General features: G+C 45.9%; 2 protein-coding genes and 1 long non-coding RNA gene across 3 annotated transcripts in view; 2 read left to right on the forward strand and 1 right to left on the reverse strand.

Annotated features, from left to right (window-relative positions):
- The window catches only part of LOC143989844 (gastrula zinc finger protein XlCGF66.1-like), a 41,774-nt gene extending 20,043 nt beyond the window's left edge, over positions 1-21,731 (forward strand). The window contains exons 4-6 of the mRNA XM_077490123.1: positions 15,981-16,187; positions 16,297-16,435; positions 17,534-21,731. Coding sequence (XP_077346249.1) covers positions 15,981-16,187; positions 16,297-16,435; positions 17,534-18,159 — 972 coding nt within the window. The 3' untranslated portion in view covers positions 18,160-21,731. The remainder of the gene's footprint in view (positions 1-15,980; positions 16,188-16,296; positions 16,436-17,533) is intronic.
- The window catches only part of LOC143989874 (uncharacterized), an 81,952-nt gene that overhangs the window by 25,434 nt on the left and 34,012 nt on the right, over positions 1-22,506 (reverse strand). The window lies entirely within an intron of this gene.
- On the forward strand, positions 10,527-15,973 carry LOC143989905 (uncharacterized). Its single transcript, XR_013277097.1, has 2 exons — positions 10,527-15,681; positions 15,794-15,973. It is a non-coding gene; the product is annotated as an uncharacterized LOC143989905 (long non-coding RNA).

Here is a 22,506-nt window from a genome sequence, read left to right on the forward strand (position 1 = left end):
ATATCGATAAAACTGTGTCCTGTTAATTGGGAATTCCTCCTGTAGTTCTGCAAAGGATTTGAATACCGCACCTCTAAATAACTGCGCAATAAAATGCACACCTGCTGCCTCCCACTGACGAAAATTTGTACGTTTACGTAATTCCTTATAATATTTATTTCTCCATATAAGGGTGAAGGGACAGGCTCCCCTTACCTTCAGAATAGATCTAACATAATTCCATAGAGTGTGTAGTAGCCTTATTGTAGGGATCAATTGCTCTATATGAGTTAGGCCTGCGTCCAGGTGAGACAACGCCGTAAGCGTGGAGTCTTGTGGGACCAGTAGGGATCTAATAGGGTCTTCAACATCCCCCACCCACCCAAGTGTTGAAGTTGGGAAGCTACAAAGTAATATCGAGCATGTGGGACTGCTAGGCCGCCCTGGTTTTTCGCTAACTGCAGCGAGTGTAAACTAATTCTTGCCGACTTTTTTCCCCAAATTAGTTCTCGAAATTGAGCATCTATTTGCGTGAACCATTTGTAAAGTATCCATACGGGGGAGTTATGAAAGACGTACAGGAGTTGTGGGGCCCACACCATTTTAATCAGGTTCGCTCTCCCGGTAACCGACAGAGGGAGCTTCACCCAAGCAGTACATTTCTCTCTAAATTTATGATGTAGAGGAGCCAAATTCAAAGCAAGGTATTGGTTGTGGTCCACCGTCACCTGTATGCCTAGATAACGGAATTCATCCACCGTGAGTATATCCTTGGCACACTCAGGAAGAGGTTGCGGCAGGGGGTCTAAGGGAAGGAGCACAGATTTATTCCAGTTAATACTAAATCCCAACAGCTCTCCGAAATCTGCAATTAAACGCATCACATTTTTCAGCGAGTGGTCGGTGTTCCCAAGGTAAATCAGCGTGTCATCCGCGTACAGCGAGACTGAGTCTTGTCTAAGGCCCTGGCGGAACCCTATTATGTCCTGTGAGGCTCTGATATGGATAGCTAGAGGTTCAAGCGCGAGAGCGAACAACAGGGGTGACAAAGGGCACCCCTGTCGAGTGCCTCTAAAAAGATTAAAGGGATCCGAAACGTCACCGTTGATTCTCATTCTCGCTGTTGGGGCATGGTAGAGTAATTGGACCCATTTTAAAAAAGAAGGACCCACCCAAAACCTCAACAGCGTCATTCAACACTGTCAAACGCTTTGGCCGCGTCTAAGGAGAGGATGGCCCTATTACCCGGATTATCGACGGGGATTTGTACGTTGAGGAATAATCTGCGTAAATTTTGAGCAGTCGACCTGGTTGGAATGAACCCAGACTGGTCTCTGTGTATCACTGTTTGAATACATTTGGCCAATCTGTTAGCCAGAACTCTGGCCAACAGTTTAACGTCGAATGTAAGCAGCGAGATAGGTCGGTAAGAGTCTGGGGACAGAACATCCTTCCTATGTTTCAACAGGACCACCGCTAGTGACTCACTCATAGAGGCGGGGAGTGACCCAGTTTCAAAAGCTCTATTATAAACCTGAAGAAGGATAGGGATCAACTGTGAGGCATAACGTTTGTAGACCTCTGATGGCAGGCCATCGGCTCCTGGGGCCTTCCCATTCTGTGCATGAGCTAGGGCCTCCAATAATTCCTCCTCCGTCAGCGGGGCATTCAGCAAGGTAGCGTCTTTCCCAGATAAACAGGGTATGGGGTATCTGTCTAAAAAACGACAAATATCCTCCTTAGAAGGGTGTACTTTGGATGTATAAACCTCTTGAAAAGACTGCTTGAACGTTTCCATAATGGCCTGTGTGGAGCAGCAAAGATTCCTCTGCTTGTCCCTCACCGCTACTATGTGAGATGCTGGCTGTTGTGATTTGGCCAGCAGAGCTAACATATGGCCCGTATTTTCACCTTCCTCAAAATGAGCTTGTTTTAAAAAGAACCGTTTATTTTCTGCTAGTTGTAGGGTCAGGTTTTTAAGTAAAGACTGGGAAGACAACCACCCTCTTTTGGTGTCGTCATTGGGGTCAGCTACATAGAGTGCTTCTGCTCTTCTTGCCTCTGTCAGTACTGAATTTTCCCATTCTTTCGTTTTGGACTTAATGTAAGAAATTTCCCTTATAAATTGTCCGCGGAGGTAAGCCTTGGCTGCCTCCAAGACGATGGTCAAATCTGTGGATCCTATATTCTGCTGAAAGGAGGCCAGAAGAGGCTGTATCGGGTCTGGATGCGGCAAGAGGGACAGCCAGAATGGATTTAGCTTCCAGGTGCCCCCCTTCCCATCCGCCCCCAGGCCAATGTCCACAGATAGCGGAGAATGGTCAGAGATGCGTCTGGCATGATATTCAGAGGAGACAATCAGAGGTAACATACTTTCATTCCCCAATCCCAGATCAATGCAAGATAAACCCCCCACAGAGGCTGATTGACAGGAGAACACCCTAGCATTGGGGTTATGCATCCTCCCAACGTCCGTGAGGCCCATCTCCTGGAGAAGGCGTGCAAACGGCGTAGCCCGTTGCCTGGTCTGAGGCCCAACTCCTCCCCCGACACCCAATTTGTCCCGCTGTATGTCAAGGTAATTATTGAAATCCGTTACTACCAATAAAGGTACACCCGGGAAGTGGGACATATAGTCCGCTAGTAAGTTAAGGAGGGTAGCCGAGAACAGAGGAGGGATGTACAGCCCCATAATAATACATTTAGTCCCATAAAGGGAGCATAATAAAAAAACATAGCGACCCTCTGGGTCAATTTTGATATCCAATGGGGAGAATTGTGTGCCGCTTTTAACCAGGATGCTCACCCCCCTCGAGTACACCGAGCAGGTAGCATGGTATTGATGGCTAAACTGCCTCCTCGCCAACACTGGGGTAGATGACGGGGGGGAGGTTAGTCTCCTGTAGGCACCCTACGTCCGCATTCAAGCGTTTGATCGTCCGTAGCACTGCCAAGCGCTTGTTCGGGTTATTTAGGCCCCGGACATTCCAGGACAATATTCTTGTTGCTATAGACATTGGAGCAAGATAACATGATCAGCAAAGAGTATGGTTACAAACAAAGCATATACATGTGACCCCATAGTATGCGGACAACCCCCTAGTATGGGATAGGGCCAGTTTAGGAAAGCGCCCCTAGAAGGGTGCAGTAAGTCCAGCAGCAGTAACAACAAAAATAGACTTAGAGCAATATCATTGTGGGAGGGGGGTTTCCCCATTGTCAAGGTGAGCGTTGAGGAAGTCAAGGCAACAAAAAGTGCAATGGGACACATGAGACGGCTTGCAGGATAAGTTCCTCAGGGGGGTGTGCCACGCCTGGTGCGGGCCGCACGGATAGACTGTTCCTCGTGGTCCAGCCATTGCACTGCCAAAGATGGAGTATCAAAAAACTGCACAGAGCCTATAGCTTCAACTCGTAATTGAGAGGGATATAACATAGCATACTTAAGATTGAGCCGTCTCTTGACATCTGTAAATTTAGCACGTTTCTTTTTTAGATCAGCGGAGAAATCCGGGAAGAGATAGATCTTGATATTTTCCAGCTTCAGGGCGGTAGGCTTTATCCTTTTTATAATTAAGGAGTTTGAAGAGGAATGGTCTAGGCGGAGCCCCCGGTGGCGGCGGTCTGGCTGGGACTCGGTGCGCACGTTCCACCGAAAACATGTGGAAGAACACTTACTTGCCAAAGGCGTTGGTCAGCCATCTTTCAATAAACTCCACCGGGTTTTTCCCCTCCATGCGTTCCGGGATGCCTATGGCCCTCACATTATTCCTCCTCATTCTATTCTCCATGTCATCCAAACGGGCGACATGTTGTGAGAGCAGGTGATTGTTGTAGGTAAGGTCATTCTGCATGGGCGCCATGTCATCCTCCAGGAAGCTCACTCTCCCCTCGAGTGCGGATGTCCTTTCCCTGAGCTTCTGCGTGTCATGGCACAGAAAAGTAATCTCAGCCTTAACCCCCTTGATCTCAGTGGTAAGGGCTGCTATGGAAACATTACAGGAGTTCACTGCCGTAAAAATGTCCCTTAACGTGGGTTCCCCTTCACTGTCAGGGCTGCTCTGGGATAAGGGCCCAACCGAGGCGTTTTTTGGCGTACTCACTGTGTCCCAAGGTAGTGTGGCGCTATGCGAATCCTCCAGCAGCATTGTGCTGGGGAAGATGGCCGGGTCCGAGGAGGGCGGCTTGGAGAACAGCTTTGCGGCCGCCTCCCTATGGATGTCCTTCGCGGAGAGCTGCGAGGCGGCGCCATTTTGGCCCATGGGGTCCGCCGAGCGGGGTGGATTTTGCGGCTTCATGGCGGATGTCTGGCTCCCGGATGGCATTGAGTGGCTCAGTCAGGGTCAGCGAGGCAACCAGGCACCGTTCGGCGGGTCTCAGGGCTGAGTGGAGCAGGCTCCCAGGATAATGTCATGGAGATTTGGCGGAGCTGTCTGAGTGTGCATCTGGCTACATCCGCTGCCTGGCCACGCCCCTCCAAGAAAAGGATTTTACAGGTAAGCGCTTATAAAAATCCTATTTCCTTTATCGTACATCACAGGACACAGAGCCACAGTAATTTCTGTATGGGATGTCCCAGAGCAATGTTATCTGAGGGGAGGGGACACCAACAAAAGTAGAGTGCAATCAGACTTGATGACCTATACTGCTGCCCCCAAAGGTGATATCCTCATGCCTTCTTACATCCACCTGATAGAATCTGGTGAATGTATGGACTGAAGACCAAGTTGCGGCCTTGCAGATTTGCGTCATAGAGGCTTTGTAATGCACTGCCCACGAAGCACTAACAGCCCTGGTGGAGTGTGCTTTGATTAGAAAAGGTGGAACTTTCCTCTTCAAACCATAAGCTTGAATAATTACTTGCCAAATCCATTTGGCAATAGTGGATTTCTATGCTGCCTGTCCTTTCCTAGGACTTTCAAATACATTTTGACTGCTATCTCTACATCCAAAGAATGTAGTGACTTTTTCCATAGAAAAGGGCTCTGGAAAAAATGAAGGTAGAAATATATCCTGGTTTAAATGATAACCTGAAACCACCTTTGGCAGAAAGTTAGGATGAAGACACAATACTACCTTATCCTTGTGAATAATTAAATATGGCTCTTTGGAAGAAGGAACAGTTAACTCTGATACCCTTCTTGCAGAAGATATGGCAACCAGAAAAACTAACTTCCTTGTAAAAAGGATCAAGGGAGTATGTTGTATCAACTTAAAGGCTATTTTTGTAAAACAAGACAAAACCAAATCCAAGTCCCAAGGTTTTAAGGGTGACCTAACGGGCGGATTAAGCCATGTCACCCCCTGTATAAAACTATGGACCAGCAAATGCGAACCAAGTGGTCGTTGGAACAATACTGATAAGGCCTGAGACCTGGCCTTTGATGGTACTCAAGACCAGCTTTATTTCTAATCCTATTTGCAGAAAAGCAAGGCTTCTACCTATAACATGTATATATCAAAGGCTCCCGCGCTATATGGCCAAAAAATGGTAAGAAGGCAAAATTCTGTTCTAATGGGAGCAGCAGACACTCTATGAGTTGGCTCTCAATAATACAGAAATAGAAAAAAGGGGGGTTGTGTTGCGCTTCCTTAGTACCAAAAAGAACTAATACAATCAATAAAAAATATGAATAAGTGTCAAAGCAGAAAGTGCAATAGTGCTTTATAGACTACAACAACACTTATTGCTTATGAAAAAGTGCATCTGTGCATTACATAAACAGCTAGTATAAAGTGTTCCTGTGCTTCACTCAGGTGTCTGAAAATACGCAGATATGTGCTTAAAACCATAAAGTGCATATAACAAGTTAAAAATTGCAATATATAAAGAAATATTTGTGGATATAAAGGCAGAAAAAAATCTGTTCTATAAACGTAGAAAGAATTTTGTGATCTAAACGCAGAAAATGCAAAACCAATGCAAAAAAAAAAACGATGCATTCATTGAATTACAAAACAAAAAAACAAAGTTCAATAGCAGCAAATTAGTGAATCTCGATAGAGTGTCCCATACATAGTCCAATCGTGCAATTTAGGATGCAATATCACAAACACAGGTAAGGTGCAATGTGCCAAGCCAACTCTCTTCCAATGGTGTTCCGTGCCAGTGCTAGTTATATTAAATAATTACCTCACGGCTGCGAGGTATGCAGCAAAACAGCTAATTTGCAGAGGGTACTTGGAAGAGTCAAGGGGACTGCAGAGAGGACTTCTGACGGTGCCGCTTTCCTTGTAGTTGTTACCAGCGTTACCTATAACATACTTGCTAGGATGCCAACCCCCGGACTCACACCAGGAAACATATGCCTTCCAGACTCTATAATAAATTACTCTGGAAGCTGGCTTCCTTGCATTAACCACTTTCAGACCGGACCATTTTGCTGGTCAATGACCAGAGGTCTTTTTACAATTTGGCACTGCGCTGCTTTAACTGGTAATTGCGCGGTCATGCAATGTTGTACCCAAACAAAATTTGCGTCCTTTTCTTCCCACAAATAGAGCTTTCCGCAAATTTTGAAAAAAAATGATATTTTCTACTTTTTGTTATTAGAAAAATCCAATAAACTCAATTTTAGTCATACATTTAGGCCAAAATGTATTCAGCCACATGTCTTTGGTAAAAAAAAAAGTCAATAACTGTATATTTATTGGTTTGCGCAAAAGTTGTCACATCTACAAACTAAGGTACATTTTCTGGAATTTACGCAGCTTTTAGTTTATGACTGCCTATCTCATTTCTTGAGGTGCTAAAATGGCAGGGCAGTACAAAACCCCCCCAAATGACCCCATTTTGGAAAGTAGACCCCCTAAGGAAATTGATAAGTGGCATGTTGAGCCCATTGAATATTTTATTTTTTTGCCTCAAGCGATTGAATAATGACAAAAAAAAATTTTTTTTTTTTTTACACAAAGTTGTCACTAAATGATATATTGCTCACACATGCTATGGGCATATCTGAAATGACACCCCAAAATAAATTCTGCTGCTTCTCCTGAGTACGGGGATACCACATATGTGGGACTTTTTGGGAGCCTAGCCGCGTACGGGGCCCCGAAAACCAAGCACCGCTTTCAGGCTTTCTAAGGGCGTAAATTTTTGATTTCACTTCTCACTACCTATTACAGTTTTGAAGGCCATAAAATGCCAAGATGGCACAAAACCCCCACAAATGACCCCATTTTAGAAAGTAGACAACCCAAGCTATTTGCTGAGAGGCATGTTGAGTCCATGGAATATTTAATATTTTGCCACAAGTTGCGGGAAAATTACAAACTTTAATTTTTTTTAAATTTTTTTTCACAAAGTTGTCACTAAATGATATATTGCTCACACATGCTATGGGCATATGTGAAATGACACCCCAAAATAAATTCTGCTGCTTCTCCTGAGTACGGGAATACCACATATGTGGGACTTTTTGGGAGCCTAGCCGCGTATGGGGCCCCGAAAACCAAGCACCGCCTGCAGGCTTTCTAAGGGCGTTACAATTTTGAAGGCCATAAAATGCCAAGATGGCACAAACCCCCCCCCAAATGACCCCATTTTGGAAAGTAGACACCCCTAAATTTAGGGGTACACTAGTGAGACTAGGTAATAAATGGCGGGTGCCCTGAAACTATAAAAAAAAACTAACCAACCAGCGTCACCTGTAACAGTTATATGGTGATCACTGGTGAAAGGGTTAACTAGGGGGCAATCAGGGGGCTTTATGCGGTAGTATATGGGGGTCCCTGGCGCTATAAAAAGCTGCGGCGAACCTAAATACCTACCTGCCTAACTAGCGTCACCTGTGACACTAATATAGCAATCAGAAAAACGATCGCTTATTAGGCTGGGTTCACACTGGAGCGATGCGGGAACGCCACGAATCGGCGGCGGGTTCCCGCATCGCATGCCTCCCGGCGGCAGTTCACACTGCCCTATGCGAACTGCTGGGAGTGTCAGTGAAATGTTAATGACACCCCCAGATCAGTTCGCATATCGCAGTGCGATCTGCAAACTCGGATCGCATGGTGTGAACACCCATGCGATCCGATTCTGCTGCGGGCCAAAAAAAGGGTCCCATGCGAGTTTGCGGCAGGTGCGGCGCGAATTCAGCCATACTATCTGTATGGCTGAACTCGAATCGCACAGAGATCGGATGTGATTTGCACTGCAGTGCGGTGCGAATCACATCCGTTCTCATAAACCGCTGCAATGTGAACCCAGCCTTAGTGACACTGGCGACGGGGGGTGATCACGTGGTTAAACCTTTATTGGGGGGGTTAAGGGGGTACCCTAGAGCTAAAGGGGGCTAACCCTAACTGCCCTAACAGTTATTACAGTCACAAATGACACCAATGCAAAAAAAAAAAAATGCAATTGGTGTCACTGTGACTGGGGGGGGCAGGGGTGATTGGGGGGGTGAAGGGGCGGTGTGAGTGTGCCTGGCATGTTCTACTGTGAAGTGTCGTTTGGTGCAACTCACCGATCCTCTCTCCTCGGTGCCGGAACGAAAAATACCGACACGGAGGAGAGATTACATCACTTCCTCTCCTGTGTTTACATTACAGGAGAGGAAGTGATGTCACGTCTCACTTCCATTCGTCAGGAGCGATCGAGAGGGGGTGGCCATGAATGAATGGCCGCCCCCTCATCCCGGATCGCTTCTGAACGAAAACCGACCGCCGCTGGCACCGGGGGGGGGCCCGATCGGGCCCCCCACCCGCGGGAAGGCAGGGACGTACAGGTACGCCCATATGCCTGCCCGTGCCATTCTGTCGACGTACATCGTCGTGCGGCGGTCGGCAAGTGGTTAATCAAGGTAGATATCACTGAACCTGAAAGCCTGCGATTCTTCAGAATGTGGGTTTCAATAGCCAAGCCGTTAAATTCAGCGTTTGTAAGGTAGGATGGAACAATGGTCCCTGCGATAGCATGTCTGGACGTTGTGGTAGGGTCCATGGGGCCCCTACTGCCATCTTTACGATTTCTGCATACCAAAATTTTCCTATTGCAGTGAGCGCGAGAGAGAAGCGACAATGTCCCTTAGGTGTGGTATGGATTTTAAGGGGAACCCCCTATGCTGAAAAAAACGGTGTGGGGGTCCCACCAAAGTCCATACCAGACCCTTATCTGAGCACATGGCCCGGCCAGTCAGGAAAGGGGGTGGGGACGAACGAGCACCCCCCCCCTTGAACCCTACCAGGCCGCGTGCCCTTAACATGTGGCCCCCCCACCCCAAAGCACCTTGTCCCCATGTTGATGAGGACAAGGGCCTCTTCTCATCAACCCTGGCCGTTGGTTGTCGGGTCTGTGGACAGGGGGCTTATCGGCATTAATAAGGGGGCCCCCCACCCTATGTGAATAAGTATGGGGTACATCGTACCCCTACCCATTCACCTGGGGGAAAAAGTGTCAATAAAAAAAACAAACACACTAGACAGGTGTTTAAGGTAGTTTATTAGGCAGCTCCGGGAGTCTCTTCTGTCTTCGGGGGTCTCTTCCGACTCCTCCACTCTCCGGCCTTCTCTCCCAGTCTCTGGTTCTTCTCCTGCTCTCCGGCCTCTTCTCCCAGGGTCCTCTGCTATCTTCTGCTCTTTTGCTAGCGCTGGCCCGGTCTTTTCCGTCGTCTTCTTCCCTGTTCTCTTCTTCCGATGTTGACACGATGCTCTCTCCCGCTGTAATGCTGTGTGCACGGTGCGCTACGACTTAAAAAGGCATGGGGCGTTGTCGCCGGGTGATCTCGCCCAGTGACCCCACCCCTTATGACGGCACAGTCCCAGCATTTCCCGGGATTGTGCTGTCATAAGGGACGGGGTCACCGCGCATGCTGGGACTGTGCCATCATAAGGGGCGGAGTCACCGGGTAACATCACCCGGTGACCCCACCCCATGTCTATATAAGTCGTAGCACAACGTGTACACTGCATTACAGCAGGAGAGAGCGTTGTATCAACATCGGAAGAAGAAAACAGGGAAGAAGACGACGGAAAATACCGGGCCACCGCTAGCAAAAGAGCGACAAGAGCAGAAGATATCGGAGTAGCCCGGGAGAAGAATCGGAGAGCGGGAGAAGAGGCCGGAGAGCGGGAGAAGAACCAGAGACTGGGAGAGAAGGCTGGAGAGCGGGAGAAGATGCCAGAGAGAGCGGAGGAGTCAGAAGAGAACCCCGAAGACTGAAGAGACCCCTGGAGCTGCCTAATAAATTACTTTAAAAACATGTCTAGTGTGTTTTTTTTATTGACACTTTTTTCCCCCAGGTGAATGGTTACGATGTACCCCATACCTATTCACATAGGGTAGTTGGCCGGGATCTGGGGGTTAAGCCCCCCCGATAAGCCCCCCGCCCGCAGACCCGACAACCAACAACCAGGGTTGTCGGGAAGAGGCCTTGTCCTCATCAAGGTGCTTCACCAAAGCACCCATGCCCCCATGTTGTTGGCAGCGGCCTGGTACGGTTCAGGGAGGGGGGGGGCGCTCGTCCCCACCCCCTTTCATGACCAGCCTGGCTGCGTGCTCAGATAAGGGTCTGGTATGGACTTTGGAGGGACACCCACGCCGTTCTTTTGGCATAGGGATTCCCCTTAAAATCCAAACCAGGCACCGGCTCCCACGACGGGGCTCGCAAGATGTCAATCTCACCGATAAAAGCAGCGAGATTGACTTCCTTTTCTTGTCCCGTCGTACCTCATCACGTTCAAAATGAACGGACTTTAGTCCGTGTGTGGACAAGTCCATTAATTTGGAAGTCCTTCATAACTCAGTCAGGTAGACCGTCGGACCTAGGCTGCCGGAAAGTTCGGTCATGTGTGGGCAGTCCATTCATTCTGAAAGTCCGTCGGAACTCCGCCGAAAGTCCGTCGGGAAGACCGTCGGACCTAGTCTGCCGGAAAGTCCGGTCATGTGTGCGCGACATTTGAATACTTGGGTTTGGTTATAGATAGAGCCTAGAAGAGGGTGGTTTTTGCCCCAGGCAAAGATCAGTTCTGTAAAGGAGCTGGTTCAGGGGGTCAGGACAAAGAAGGGACCCTCTATTCGCCTTTGCATGAGGTTGTTGGGAAAAATGGTGGCTTCATTTGAAGCGGTTCCCTATGCTCAGTTTCATTTGAGACCGCCAGCCTGGTGGGTTGAGAAGAAGTCCTGGAAGAGGCGACTGTCCAAGGGAAATGGTCCAGAACTGAAAGGACCTTGCCCATCAACATTCTAGGAATTCGGGCAGCGTGCCTAGCCCTAACGGCCTGGACATTCAGGTTGCGGAATTGTCTTGTCAGGATTCAATCCGACTATGCCACAGCAGTGGCTTATATCAATCACCAAGGGGGCCCCAGAAGTTATGCAGACCAGAGAGAGGTAAACCATATCCTAATCTGGGCAGAAAATCATGTGCCGTGGATATTGGCAATCTTCATCCCAGGTGTAGAAAATTGGCAGGCGGACTACTTGAGTGACAAGCATTTGTTCCCGGAGGAATGGTCCCTTCACCCTGACATCTTCCTGGCTATATTCCAAAGATAGGGGGTCCCGGACGTAGATCTGTTTGCATCCAGGTTCAACAACAAGATCGACAACTTTGCATCAAGAACAAGGGACCACTCGCATATGGGACAGATGCATTGGTGACCCCATGGAATCATTTATTTCACAGATTTATGTATTCCCTCCTATTCTGCTGCTACCATGACTTCTTTGCACTATCTAGCCCTGCAAACAAGAAATCAGACCATGACTTCTTTGCAGGATCAAGCAGGAAGGGAAGTCGGTGGTTCTTGTGGACCCAGCATGGCCCAGAAAATGTGTTTTTCCTATTGCAGTGAGCGCGAGATGTACAGTACCCTGTAGCCGAGAATCAGAGCGATAGGATCGTGCTGGAAACGTTCTCGCGGGTGCTTTAGCTGCCCTTGCTTCGTATTTGGTCCATCAGACCAGCATACAGACAAACGGGTTTCCCTATAGGAATCGGGTCCGGCGGAGTTCCAGCAGGAAGATTTAAAACATGTTCTATTTATAGGTCAGTCTGATTTAAAAAAAAAAAAAATAAGTCAGATGAAGCCCACACATGATCGAAATGTCTGAAGTGATCGTTCCGTTGGACCTATTCCACCGGAAAGTCCGGTCATGTGTATGCGGCATTAGTCTTCTTAATGCTTTTAAAGAAGATCTCTCTAGGTTGATGACCCAACCTAGGTATTCCAGGTAGTGGATTGTGGTGACCATGCTTTGGTCTAAGCCGGCTACCTACCTGTCTATCAAGAGCAGGTCATCTAGGTATGCTACAATTGTTATACCTTGAGTCCCTACTGGCCAGAGGAAGGGTCAGAAGTTTTGTAAACACCTGAGGTGTAGTAGCTAGACAGAAAGGCAAGGCTACAAACTGAATATGAAGTTTTTCTACTTCAAAACGAAGATATTTTTGAGGAGCGGGGGAAAATATGCACATGCAGGTATGCATCCCTGATGTCGACTGATGCAAGAAGTTGGAGGCAACCGATTGGATTGATTCCATGTGGAAAAAGAGGATATTCAGGAACTGGTTTAGATCCTTGAGATCTAGCACGGGTCTGACATCCCCATTTGGTTTTGGCACCGTGAAAAGGTTTGAAAAAACCCCAACTCCTGCTCCATCGCGAGGACCACCATGACCCTTTGGAGACAAACGTAGGTCTAATGCTTGAAAAGGAGACTTCTTTTTCTCTGGATCTTTGGAGATTTGCCCTGAGGAAAACAAGGAGATGGGAAATCTCGTAACTCGTTTGTAGCCTAGACCTATTATGGAGACCATCCATCTTTTTTGAAACTCCTCCTGCCAGATGCTTGAGAACTGCAGAAGTCTTCTCCCCCACTCGAGCGAGCGGGGGCGCCCCTTCATAAGAGGCTTTAGCGTTCTGTCTTGTAGGTTTCTTCCCCCAGGATTTCTTTTGTCCCTGGGGTTGACCCTGAGGTCCTCCTGAACCTGACGCTGGAGGCCATCGTGACTGCCTGGCATTGGAGAAAGAGACTGTTTAAATGAGGGATGTTTTTCTCCTTTTCTTAACCGCTAAAAGGGTACCTTTTCCCATCCCCAAACAGCCTTTCACCGCGAAAAAAAAAAACAGCCAGGATCTTTTTGCTATGCGTTCGGCTGCCCACTATTCAACCATAAGATTCTACAGATATGCCCCAACTCAAGCATAAAGCGAGACATTTGCAGAATAGAATCTCTGATTGCGTCAATTGCAAAACACAAAGCCCCCAGCAGCTCTGCTAAATCCTGAGCCTGCTGTTCAGGGAAAACCTTGAGCACCTGTCTCAAATGGTCTCTCAGGGATTGACATACCCCAATTGCCGCCACTGCAGGTTGAGCCACTGAACCTACCAAAGAAAAAAATGTTTTTTAACAGGAATTTCCAATTTTTCATCAGATGGATTCCTAAGCATTTGAGCATTGTCAACCGGACAAGTCAAATTTTTATTTACAGAGGATATAGCAGCATATTCTGGTATACTCCACCTCTTAGTAATTTTTTTCCTCCATAGGATAAAGTTATAAGCATTTTTTCCCTCCCTAAAAAAGTTTTCATCTGGGTGATCCCACTCAGAATACATAAGCTTTTCCAGCAATGAATGGACAGGAAAGGCATGCAAGCTTGAGGAGGCTTTAGTGAACTCAATCTTTTAAATGTGGAGTGGACCATATCAGTAAGAGAATGCACCAGCAATTTCTCAGCTTGTGAAACTGAAGAAAGTCCTTCCCCACTTGATCTCTCAGAAGAGGAGTCCTCAGTCTCTTCACGGTCCCCTGAGGGGAGTTCCTATTCCCCCTCCCACTGTTCTTCTGTTTGAGGGTCCTGGTGGTAGAAGGGGACCGAATGTGTTTTCTTCCACTCTATGGAGATATGATTAAAAATGCTAACCTTTCCTCTAATCCAGTCATGGCTGAGGAGAAAACCTCCTCAGTAATATAGACAGGGGCTGAAATCTCGGAAGCAATTGCAACCCCTGATGACCCTGACGGCTCATTCTAACCAGCCTTCCTAGCCCTTCATGGGGGAAGGTGTTGCAGAGGGAGGGTCCTTAGAGCCTGAGGGTGAACCCTTTGAGCCATTGTTTTTGGGGTACTTGTACCTCCTCTTCTGCCCATAGTGCCAAGCACAAATGCGGAGGTACTACCAAAAATTGCTGAGCAAATAGTCCAGCAACTGCCGCTGCTATTAAAGCTCAGTCTGATGCTAAGTAAACGTGCGTGCCATGGGAATGCCTGTGTCACCAACACTCACATGCCCCCGTCTGCTCTGTGTCCTTCCATTAGCTGAATGCACCTGCAAAAGGTGCACCTTACACAGCCCCACATTTGTGAACGTCTGAGGCACGTCAACGCCACGCTAAGGCCTGCTCCTTCTGACTTCCCACCGTGCCCCCTGTTCACTTTTCAAAAAAAGGACTGCATTCCGACCGGATCGGAATGCAGGGGAGGGCTGGGGTGGAGGAGAGCTGCTGGAGAAAACCACCGTACTATGGCGGTGACGGCAGGGGGGGCTGACCGACTGACCCCTGTTCCCTCGGCCTCCTGAAAAGAAGAAATACCTGTCCAGGTGGGGGATTCCACAATAAAAAGCCCCCCTTTCCAATATCTTACCTGGGCTTGAGCTGGAGGAAGCGTGCTTGAAATGACACAGAGCAAGACTGACAAGCCTTGAATCAGGTATGTGCTCTTGACAGCCCCCGGTGGCGACTTTAGGCATGACAACATTTTACTTAAAGGAGAAAACCCATAAGAATTAGAAAATTCCTTAGGAATCTCCACTTACCTTATCCAGCTGCAGGGTTCTGTGGTAAACCAGACAGACCCAATCTTCACCACTCATGGTGGGCTCCGTTTAAAAAATCTTCAGGGAACGGGGCCCCTTTTTATTGGGGGATTCACACCCCTGGACCCGTAAAGTACCCCACCAGGAAATATGGCTGAAAAAAACCAAGCACTGGGTATAGCTCTCTAAAAAGAGAAGCGTTACAGGCAAAACCTTTGTTTCTTCCGACATGAGGCCCGGGTACCATTCAATTCGGCCTGAAAATACACTTTAAATGAATCCGGTTGAATAGCTGGCCCCAGCAAAGGAATATTCCAGTGGATCTCAGCACAGCACATCTTTACTCGTGACCAACACCTTAGACACTGGCGAAAAAACTGAGGTACTCCTGGTAAGCGGAGGGGTTATATAGGGAGCCAAACTTCCTGTCTAGGGTGTGCCGGTGTCCATCACCTAAAGGTGCCTATATAGCCCATTCAGTAAATTCTGTGTCCTGTGATGTACAATGAGGAAAAGGGGTAGTTAGCTTAGTATAATTAGGAGAGGATGTCACATGAATACTAGGTACACGAAGTATACGAAAAAGTGGATTATAAGGTAGCCAGAGTTGTGAGAGTGATGTTTATGGAGAGCCTCTATCTTAGAAATATTAAGCTTATACCCAGACAGTGTACTGAATTCAGAAAGTGTTCTATGGAGAACTGGTAGGGAGAGTTGCAGCTCAGTTACGGCACTGGGAATTCTGGGACATTATCCAGTAACAGACAAGGGATGTGCCTGGATGGTGACTGTATCATTGTGTGTGTCAGGTTCCTATAAGGTGTCAGGATGTCACTGTCTATTTCTCCATGGAGGAGTGGGAGTATTTAGAAGGACACAAGGATCTCTACAAGGACGTCATGATGGACAATCAGCCGCCCCTCACATCACCGGGTAAGAGGAGACTTTATTGTAAAGGAGAGAGCAGTACGGAGGCTCCACCTAGATCCCCCATCATCTGATAACCAGAAACAATGTATTCAGTCAGTGTGTGTGTTTCCTACAGATGGATCCAGTAATGGGAACCCACCAGAGAGATGTCCCCGTCCTCTGTATTCCCGGGATTCCACACAGGAAGATCACGCCATCCCCCACCATCATCAGATAGATGAGGAACAATCACTGATAGTATTATTAGGATCTGTACATTATCTGCATTGTTAAAACTTATGTCATTTTTATTATATATTCAGAGTGGAAACCTCGGGGATGATAATATTGTTGTTAAAGAAGAGTATAAAGAAGAGGATGAGGAGTATGGAGTGATGGTGGAATTTTCAGGAGGACACAAGGATATGATGGAGCCACCTAATATCAGGAACCCACCAGAGAGATGTCCCCGTCCTCTGTATTCCCGGGATTCCACACAGGAAGATCACACCATCCCTCAGCATTACAAGGTAATGGTATGGGCATGTAGAACCATGGACTTATAGAGATGATGTGTGGATTTTTTTTATGTGATCTTATATTTTACAGATGATATTCACTCTCATTCTCGTGGTTTAGGGCAAAGATCTGATAGATATAAAAGTTAAGGTGAAAGAAGAAGAGAAGACTTATTTGAGGGATGATCAGCAGTCTATGGAGGAGGATGGAATAATAAGGATAATTATAGAGGAGGACACTCCTACAGAGATCAGCACAGGTGGGTCATTAACACTAAATACATTCCTCCACCCATACTGCTCACTGATTGGCTCAGAGTAGGGAAAGGACTGGGTAATATCAGCCTGTAATTCCCTGATCACTTTCCTGAGCTGTGTTCCCCGTCCTGTATTCTTGTATTTCTCTTAGATAATCTTCCTTCTCTGTGCTGCAGACACAATTTATGTATCTAGACTGCATTTATAGAGATTCTGGGGTCCAGCTGGCAGCAAAATGTTGATTTTCACCATAGGCGTTACTAGACCTAGGCACCTGGGGTCTTTTCTGCCCCTTATACTATTTATATTGTACATTACATACTCCTGACCCCTGCACTATATACTCTATGTTGTACATTACATCATTCTGATACTATATAGTCCTATCTGTTGTATCTTATACAATATGTTGTACATTACATAGTTCTGACTTCTGCTCTCTCCTCTCTACTATATATAAACATAATATGTATTCTCTTTTGTTACACCCATTTCCTATCAGCTAGACATTGTGGGGTTTGTTTTCTAAAGCTAGAGAGGGCAAAATTAGTCACAATTCTCTTTATATGATGATGATTTGATTGGAGCACAGACTTTTACATGTTGATAATGATGTGATAACATCCTCAAACATTGGAACCTTAAACAGAAAGTGATAATGAGGGAGGAGTCAATAACCCAATGATGGGGGTCTTCAGGATCAGTCCAGTCTTCATCTTGGTTGTTCTCCCCCCATCCTCACTCTCTGACCTCTGGTGGGGCTCAGCCCCGCTGTTATTCATGACTAAATCATGGACTAAATAAGGAAGTGCAGGACTTCTTGTGTTGGGAAGATGGCAATGAGTGATAGAGGGGGAGGGGACACTCGTCCTATAATCCCCTCATCACTGTCACTCCTATAAAAGACAGTTCTCGTTGTTTCCTCGCTCTCTGACTAAGGTCCATGAATAAAGAAATTATCTAGAGGAGCCATTTACTAGTTACCTTGAGGGGGGAATTGTAAGATCCTCAGAGACAAAGCTGCCTGATGTGGGCGGAGTCCTGGTTTAGGGGAACCAATCAGCTCATGTCTAGTAATAATCTTTTTATTTCTATTTTAGTAGATGGACGGGAGATGAGGAAAACCTCAGAGGATTGTCTCACTTTGTCTCCAGACTGTAAAGTAGAAAATATCACACAGTATAGTCGAGGAGAAAACGCGGCTACCTCAAATGTCCATCTGGCACCACACAGTGTATATGGACCATCATATTCCTCTTATCCTGAGGAACCCACGAGGAAGAAGCCATTTTCCTGTTCTGAGTGCGGGAAATGGTTTTCACAGAAGTGCAGTCTTTACAGACATCAGAGGTCTCACGCAGGGGAGAAGCCATATTCCTGTACTGAGTGTGGGAAATGCTTTTCAAGGAAGTCCCATCTTTACAGACATCAGAGATCTCACACGGGGGAGAAGCCGTATTCCTGTTCTCTGTGCGGAAAATGTTTTTCACTGAAGTCCAATCTTAATACACATCAGAGATCTCACACGGGAGAGAAGCCATATTCCTGTCCTCAGTGCGGGAAATGTTTTTCACTGAAGTCCAATCTTTGCATACATCAGAGATCTCACACGGGGGAGAAGCCGTATTCCTGTCTTGAGTGCGGGAAATGTTTTTCACTGAGGTCCACTCTTTACACACATCAGAAATCTCACACTGGGAAGAAGCCACTTTCCTGTCCTGAGTGAGGGAATTTTTCCTCACTGAATTCCTGTACATAAGGGATCCCACACAACCCCTCAAGGTGTATTAGTGACTTGAATGAGGAAAATGTCTTCTATATGAATGTCACTGGACATCGCAGATCTCATGTGGGGAAGAAGCACACCCTGATATACACCTCAGATATACAGCCAGGGTCAAAAGTTTTGAGAATGACACAAATATAAATGTTCACAAAGTTTGCTGCCTCAGTTTTTATGATGGCAATTTGCATATACTCCAGAATGTTATGAAGAGTGATCAGATAAATTGCAATTAATTGCAGAGTCCCTCTTTGCCATGAAAATGAACACAATCCCATAAAAAAAAACAAAAAAACATTTCCACTGCATTTGTGAAGAAGGCTTCAGGGTGCCCAAGAAAGTCCCAGGACCGTATCCTACAGTTGGTTCAGCTGCAGGATCAGGGCACCACCAGTGCAGAGTTTGCACAGGAATGGCAGCAGGCAGGTGTGAGTGTATCAGCACGCACAGTGAGGTGAAGACTTTTGAAGGATGGCCTGGTGTCAAGAAGGGCAACAATGAAGTCACTTCTCTCGAGGAAAAACATCAGGGACAGATTGATATGCTGCAAAAGGTATAGGGATTGGACTGCTGAGGACTGGGGGAAAGTAATTTTCTCTGATTAATCCCCTTTCCATTGTTTGGGGCATCCAGAAAAATCCTTGTCCAGAGAGGAATAGGTGAGCACATCATTCCCGTGTCATGTCATCCCAACAGTAAAGCATCCTGTGTGGGGTTGCTTCTCAGCCAAGGGAGTGGGCTCACCCATAATTTGCCATTAATAAAGAATGGTACAAAAACATCCTCCGAGAGAAACTTCTCCCAACCATCCAAGAACAGTTTGGTGAGGAACAATGCCTTCTCCAGCATGACGGGGCACCTTGCCATAAGGCAGAAGTGAGAACTAAGCGGCTTGGGGAACAAAACATGGAATGTTTTTTTATTTTATTTTTTTAAATCTTTATTTAAGGAATGCTGAATACACAACTATGCCAGAAAAACGACAAAACAATCATCTGTAACTGTAATTAGGTATTCGTAAGAACACAAACAAGTCTATTTATAATGCTGTAATAGTAATCAACGATCTGACATAACGTACTGGTAGAGTTCAACCTGATTTATCTAGCACAGTCTTTTTCAACCTTTTTACCCCAGAGGAACCCTTGAAATCATGTTCTAGTCTCGAGGAACCCTTACTAAAACCAATTCATTGGTGATCAGTGAAAAAATTGCCCCTTAAATTTGTGGTCATGTGGAATGAGGCAGCCCTTACAGTGGTGGTCAAAATGCAACCCCTACAGATGGCTTAAAAGATTGTTGGCTTCATACAACTGGCTCTACTAAGTGGCATTGACCCCAGAACTATTCAGGCACCTTAAGATAGGAGGTCAGTCAGCCACAGCTCAAAGCACCCCTAGTAACCTTTGGAGGAACCCTGGTTGAGAATGGCTGATCTAGCAGATCAACCAGGACAGCAAGAGTAACCTTCCGTCCGGCAGGAGATATCAACATAAACTGAACATAGTACCAATAGACCCATGCTGCTTATTTTAGTATGACCATCTGCGTGGAGGGAGACCCTCCAGGGAGCAAGACTAGTTTATCCCTATTGGTCAGATAACATTTGAATAAGCTGCATCTAAACGTCGTCTTTTCTTTAACATATGGGGCTCACTCCTATGAACACGGGAGTGGTACCAAAAAGAGGTACCGCAATCCAGGAGTTTTTCTTATTTATGGGAAGAAAGGGTGAGTGACACCGTTGGTGTCGCTGAAAATAGGAGGGGATAGCGATAAAGAGGGGCAAGAGCAAGGAAATAAGAGCAAAGGGGGGTGTGGCTGAAGCTCTGGCGAGGCCGACGACCCCTGGCCCCAATCCGCCAAAGGGCAACATGGTTAAATGTAGGACCTGTAGTCATCTGAAAATCGAAACAGATCCTAATGTGTCCAACGTGCATTATGTTCTTCCTCCCTTTCCCCCAAAGCAGCCGTGAGGCGCTCCATCCGCTGAATGTCGCATACCCTAGCAAACCACTGCATCACTGTCGGAGGGGCCCACGGCTTCCACATACTGGGAATACACGCCCTGGCTACATTCAGGAGGTGCTTCAATAGTGATTTACGATAGCGCTTACTGGACATTGGAGTTAGGTTCAGTAGTATTTGTAAAAAAAAGTGTTTAACTAAAGAACATGTACAATGTGAAAGTGTACTAATAGTGACTAAATATCTCACTCATTTATATTTAAGAGATAATACTAAGCATCTAAAATAATAGCTAATACCAAGTGAACTGTAAGCAATATTTAATACCAAGTGAAGGGTATACACATAAATAAATATAAACAGAGGATAGAAAGTCCTTTGCTAGAAGATGATAATTGTGCTCGCCCTTGGTGCAAACATGGAGAAGTGGAAATATTCATTCAGTCCATAGAATGTTTGATCAGGAACACCCTGGTGCTGACACCACCACACACAGAAGGATGTGAGCTTACCGACTCCAAATGACCCCGGCGAGCGTACGCTCCAGGGGTCAAATATGCTTTTCTGTTATACAGATAGGAAATCCTCGGGTCATGGAAGATGAACTCTCAGTGGTGATGGTTGTTCTACACTTGTTCCAACTGAATTAGACACGGAGCCAGTGCTCCCGGAAAAGGTCACACTCCCACTCAAGGAACCATGCGGAATAAGAGAATTGGACCAAATAGCGTAATTCCATACAATAAACGAGTTTATTAAAATAAATAAATCACACTTACATTTAAGCAGTGAATTAAGCGCTTCTCAAATAAAAAGGCAGCAGTAGAGTCCTCCCGACGCGTTTCGTCTCCTCTGGGGTGTCATCGTCTGGGGTGTGTTCAGTAGTATTGCCGCTGGGTTGTCTTGAGATCAACATCAGTTAGTTTGTGAATGATTCCTAATACCTGTCTCCAAAAGGGGGTCAAAACTGTGCACTCCCAGAAGATGTGAAGCAATGTGCCATTCTGTGTGCAACATCTCCAACATAGGGGGCTATGACCTGGGAAAATGAATGCTAGCACAAAACATGGAAATTTTGAGTACACAAAAAATCCCCACAAATTCTGACAAACTCCAAGCATTTATTATGCAAGAATGGGGGGCGGCCATCAGTCAGGATGTGGCCCAGAAATCGATTGGCAGCATGCCAGGGGGAATTGCAGAGGTCTTGAAAAGGAAGGGTCATCACTGCAAATCTTGACTCTTTGGATAAACTTCATGCCATTGTCAATAAAAGCCTTTGACGCTTATGAAATGCTTGTAATTATACATCAGTATACTGTAGTAACATCTGACAAAAAGATTTCTAAAACACTGAAGCAGCAGACTTTGTGAAAATTATTTGTGTCATTCTCAAAACTAGCCGTGACTGTACTCTGTGGCTGAACTTCATCATGTACGAAACGGTTCATAAGGAGATCAGAGATCACCAAAGACATGGGTGAAGTGTTGTATCGTGTTGACCATTGATAGCAGTAGAAAAATAAAAATTGAGTCATTACTGTTCATTGACTGAGTACATTTTGTGGTGTAAGCTGATTTCAGTTTAAAGGTGTATCAACCACAGAGTGGTGCTGTGGATACACTACATAATAGACATGCCACGTCCCGATATTTAAATTTACTATGGAAGAAAACAGCTATTGTTGACGTTGATGGACTTTTTAGGCATAGACATAAAAGAAAATTATAAATTCAAACAGTATTTATTTCTGAAAACAACAAAACATCCATTATTGTATCTCAGAGCATGACGATTACACTGTCTAATGCATCACAATTAAACAAATGATTCATACATTCCCATTTTGTTAGAGTGTATAATATAGGGATAAAATACAATAGAATCACAGAAGTCCTTTGCAGCAGCCCCGGCATATGCAATCATTTATTACTCCCTCTTTGGAGTCTCCTGTCCCCTACCTGTATGCCTCTCAAGGTTTACACTACCACCCTCATCTTTTATAAAGACGATCCTCGTTTAGCTATGAGGAATAAAAACATCATAAGCTCCTGATGAAGCGTTTCATAGAACGCGTAACATGTAGAGCACCTCCGAGCTGAACCACCTATGATACACTGTTTCGGTAAAGGACTATTGTATTTTATCCCTATATTATACACTCTAACGAAATGGGAATGTATGAATCATTTATTTAATTGTAATGCATTAGACAGTGTAATTGTCATGCTCTGAGATACAATAATGGATGATTTGTTGTTTTTAGAAATAAATACTGTTTGAATTTATCATTTTCTTTTATGTCTATGCCTAAAAAGTCC

Source organism: Lithobates pipiens, unplaced genomic scaffold (genome assembly GCF_037356315.1).
Source record: "Lithobates pipiens isolate NorthernLeopardFrog02 unplaced genomic scaffold, aLitPip1_a1.2 Scaffold_18, whole genome shotgun sequence".
In the NCBI taxonomy this organism is placed as follows: domain Eukaryota; kingdom Metazoa; phylum Chordata; class Amphibia; order Anura; family Ranidae; genus Lithobates; species Lithobates pipiens.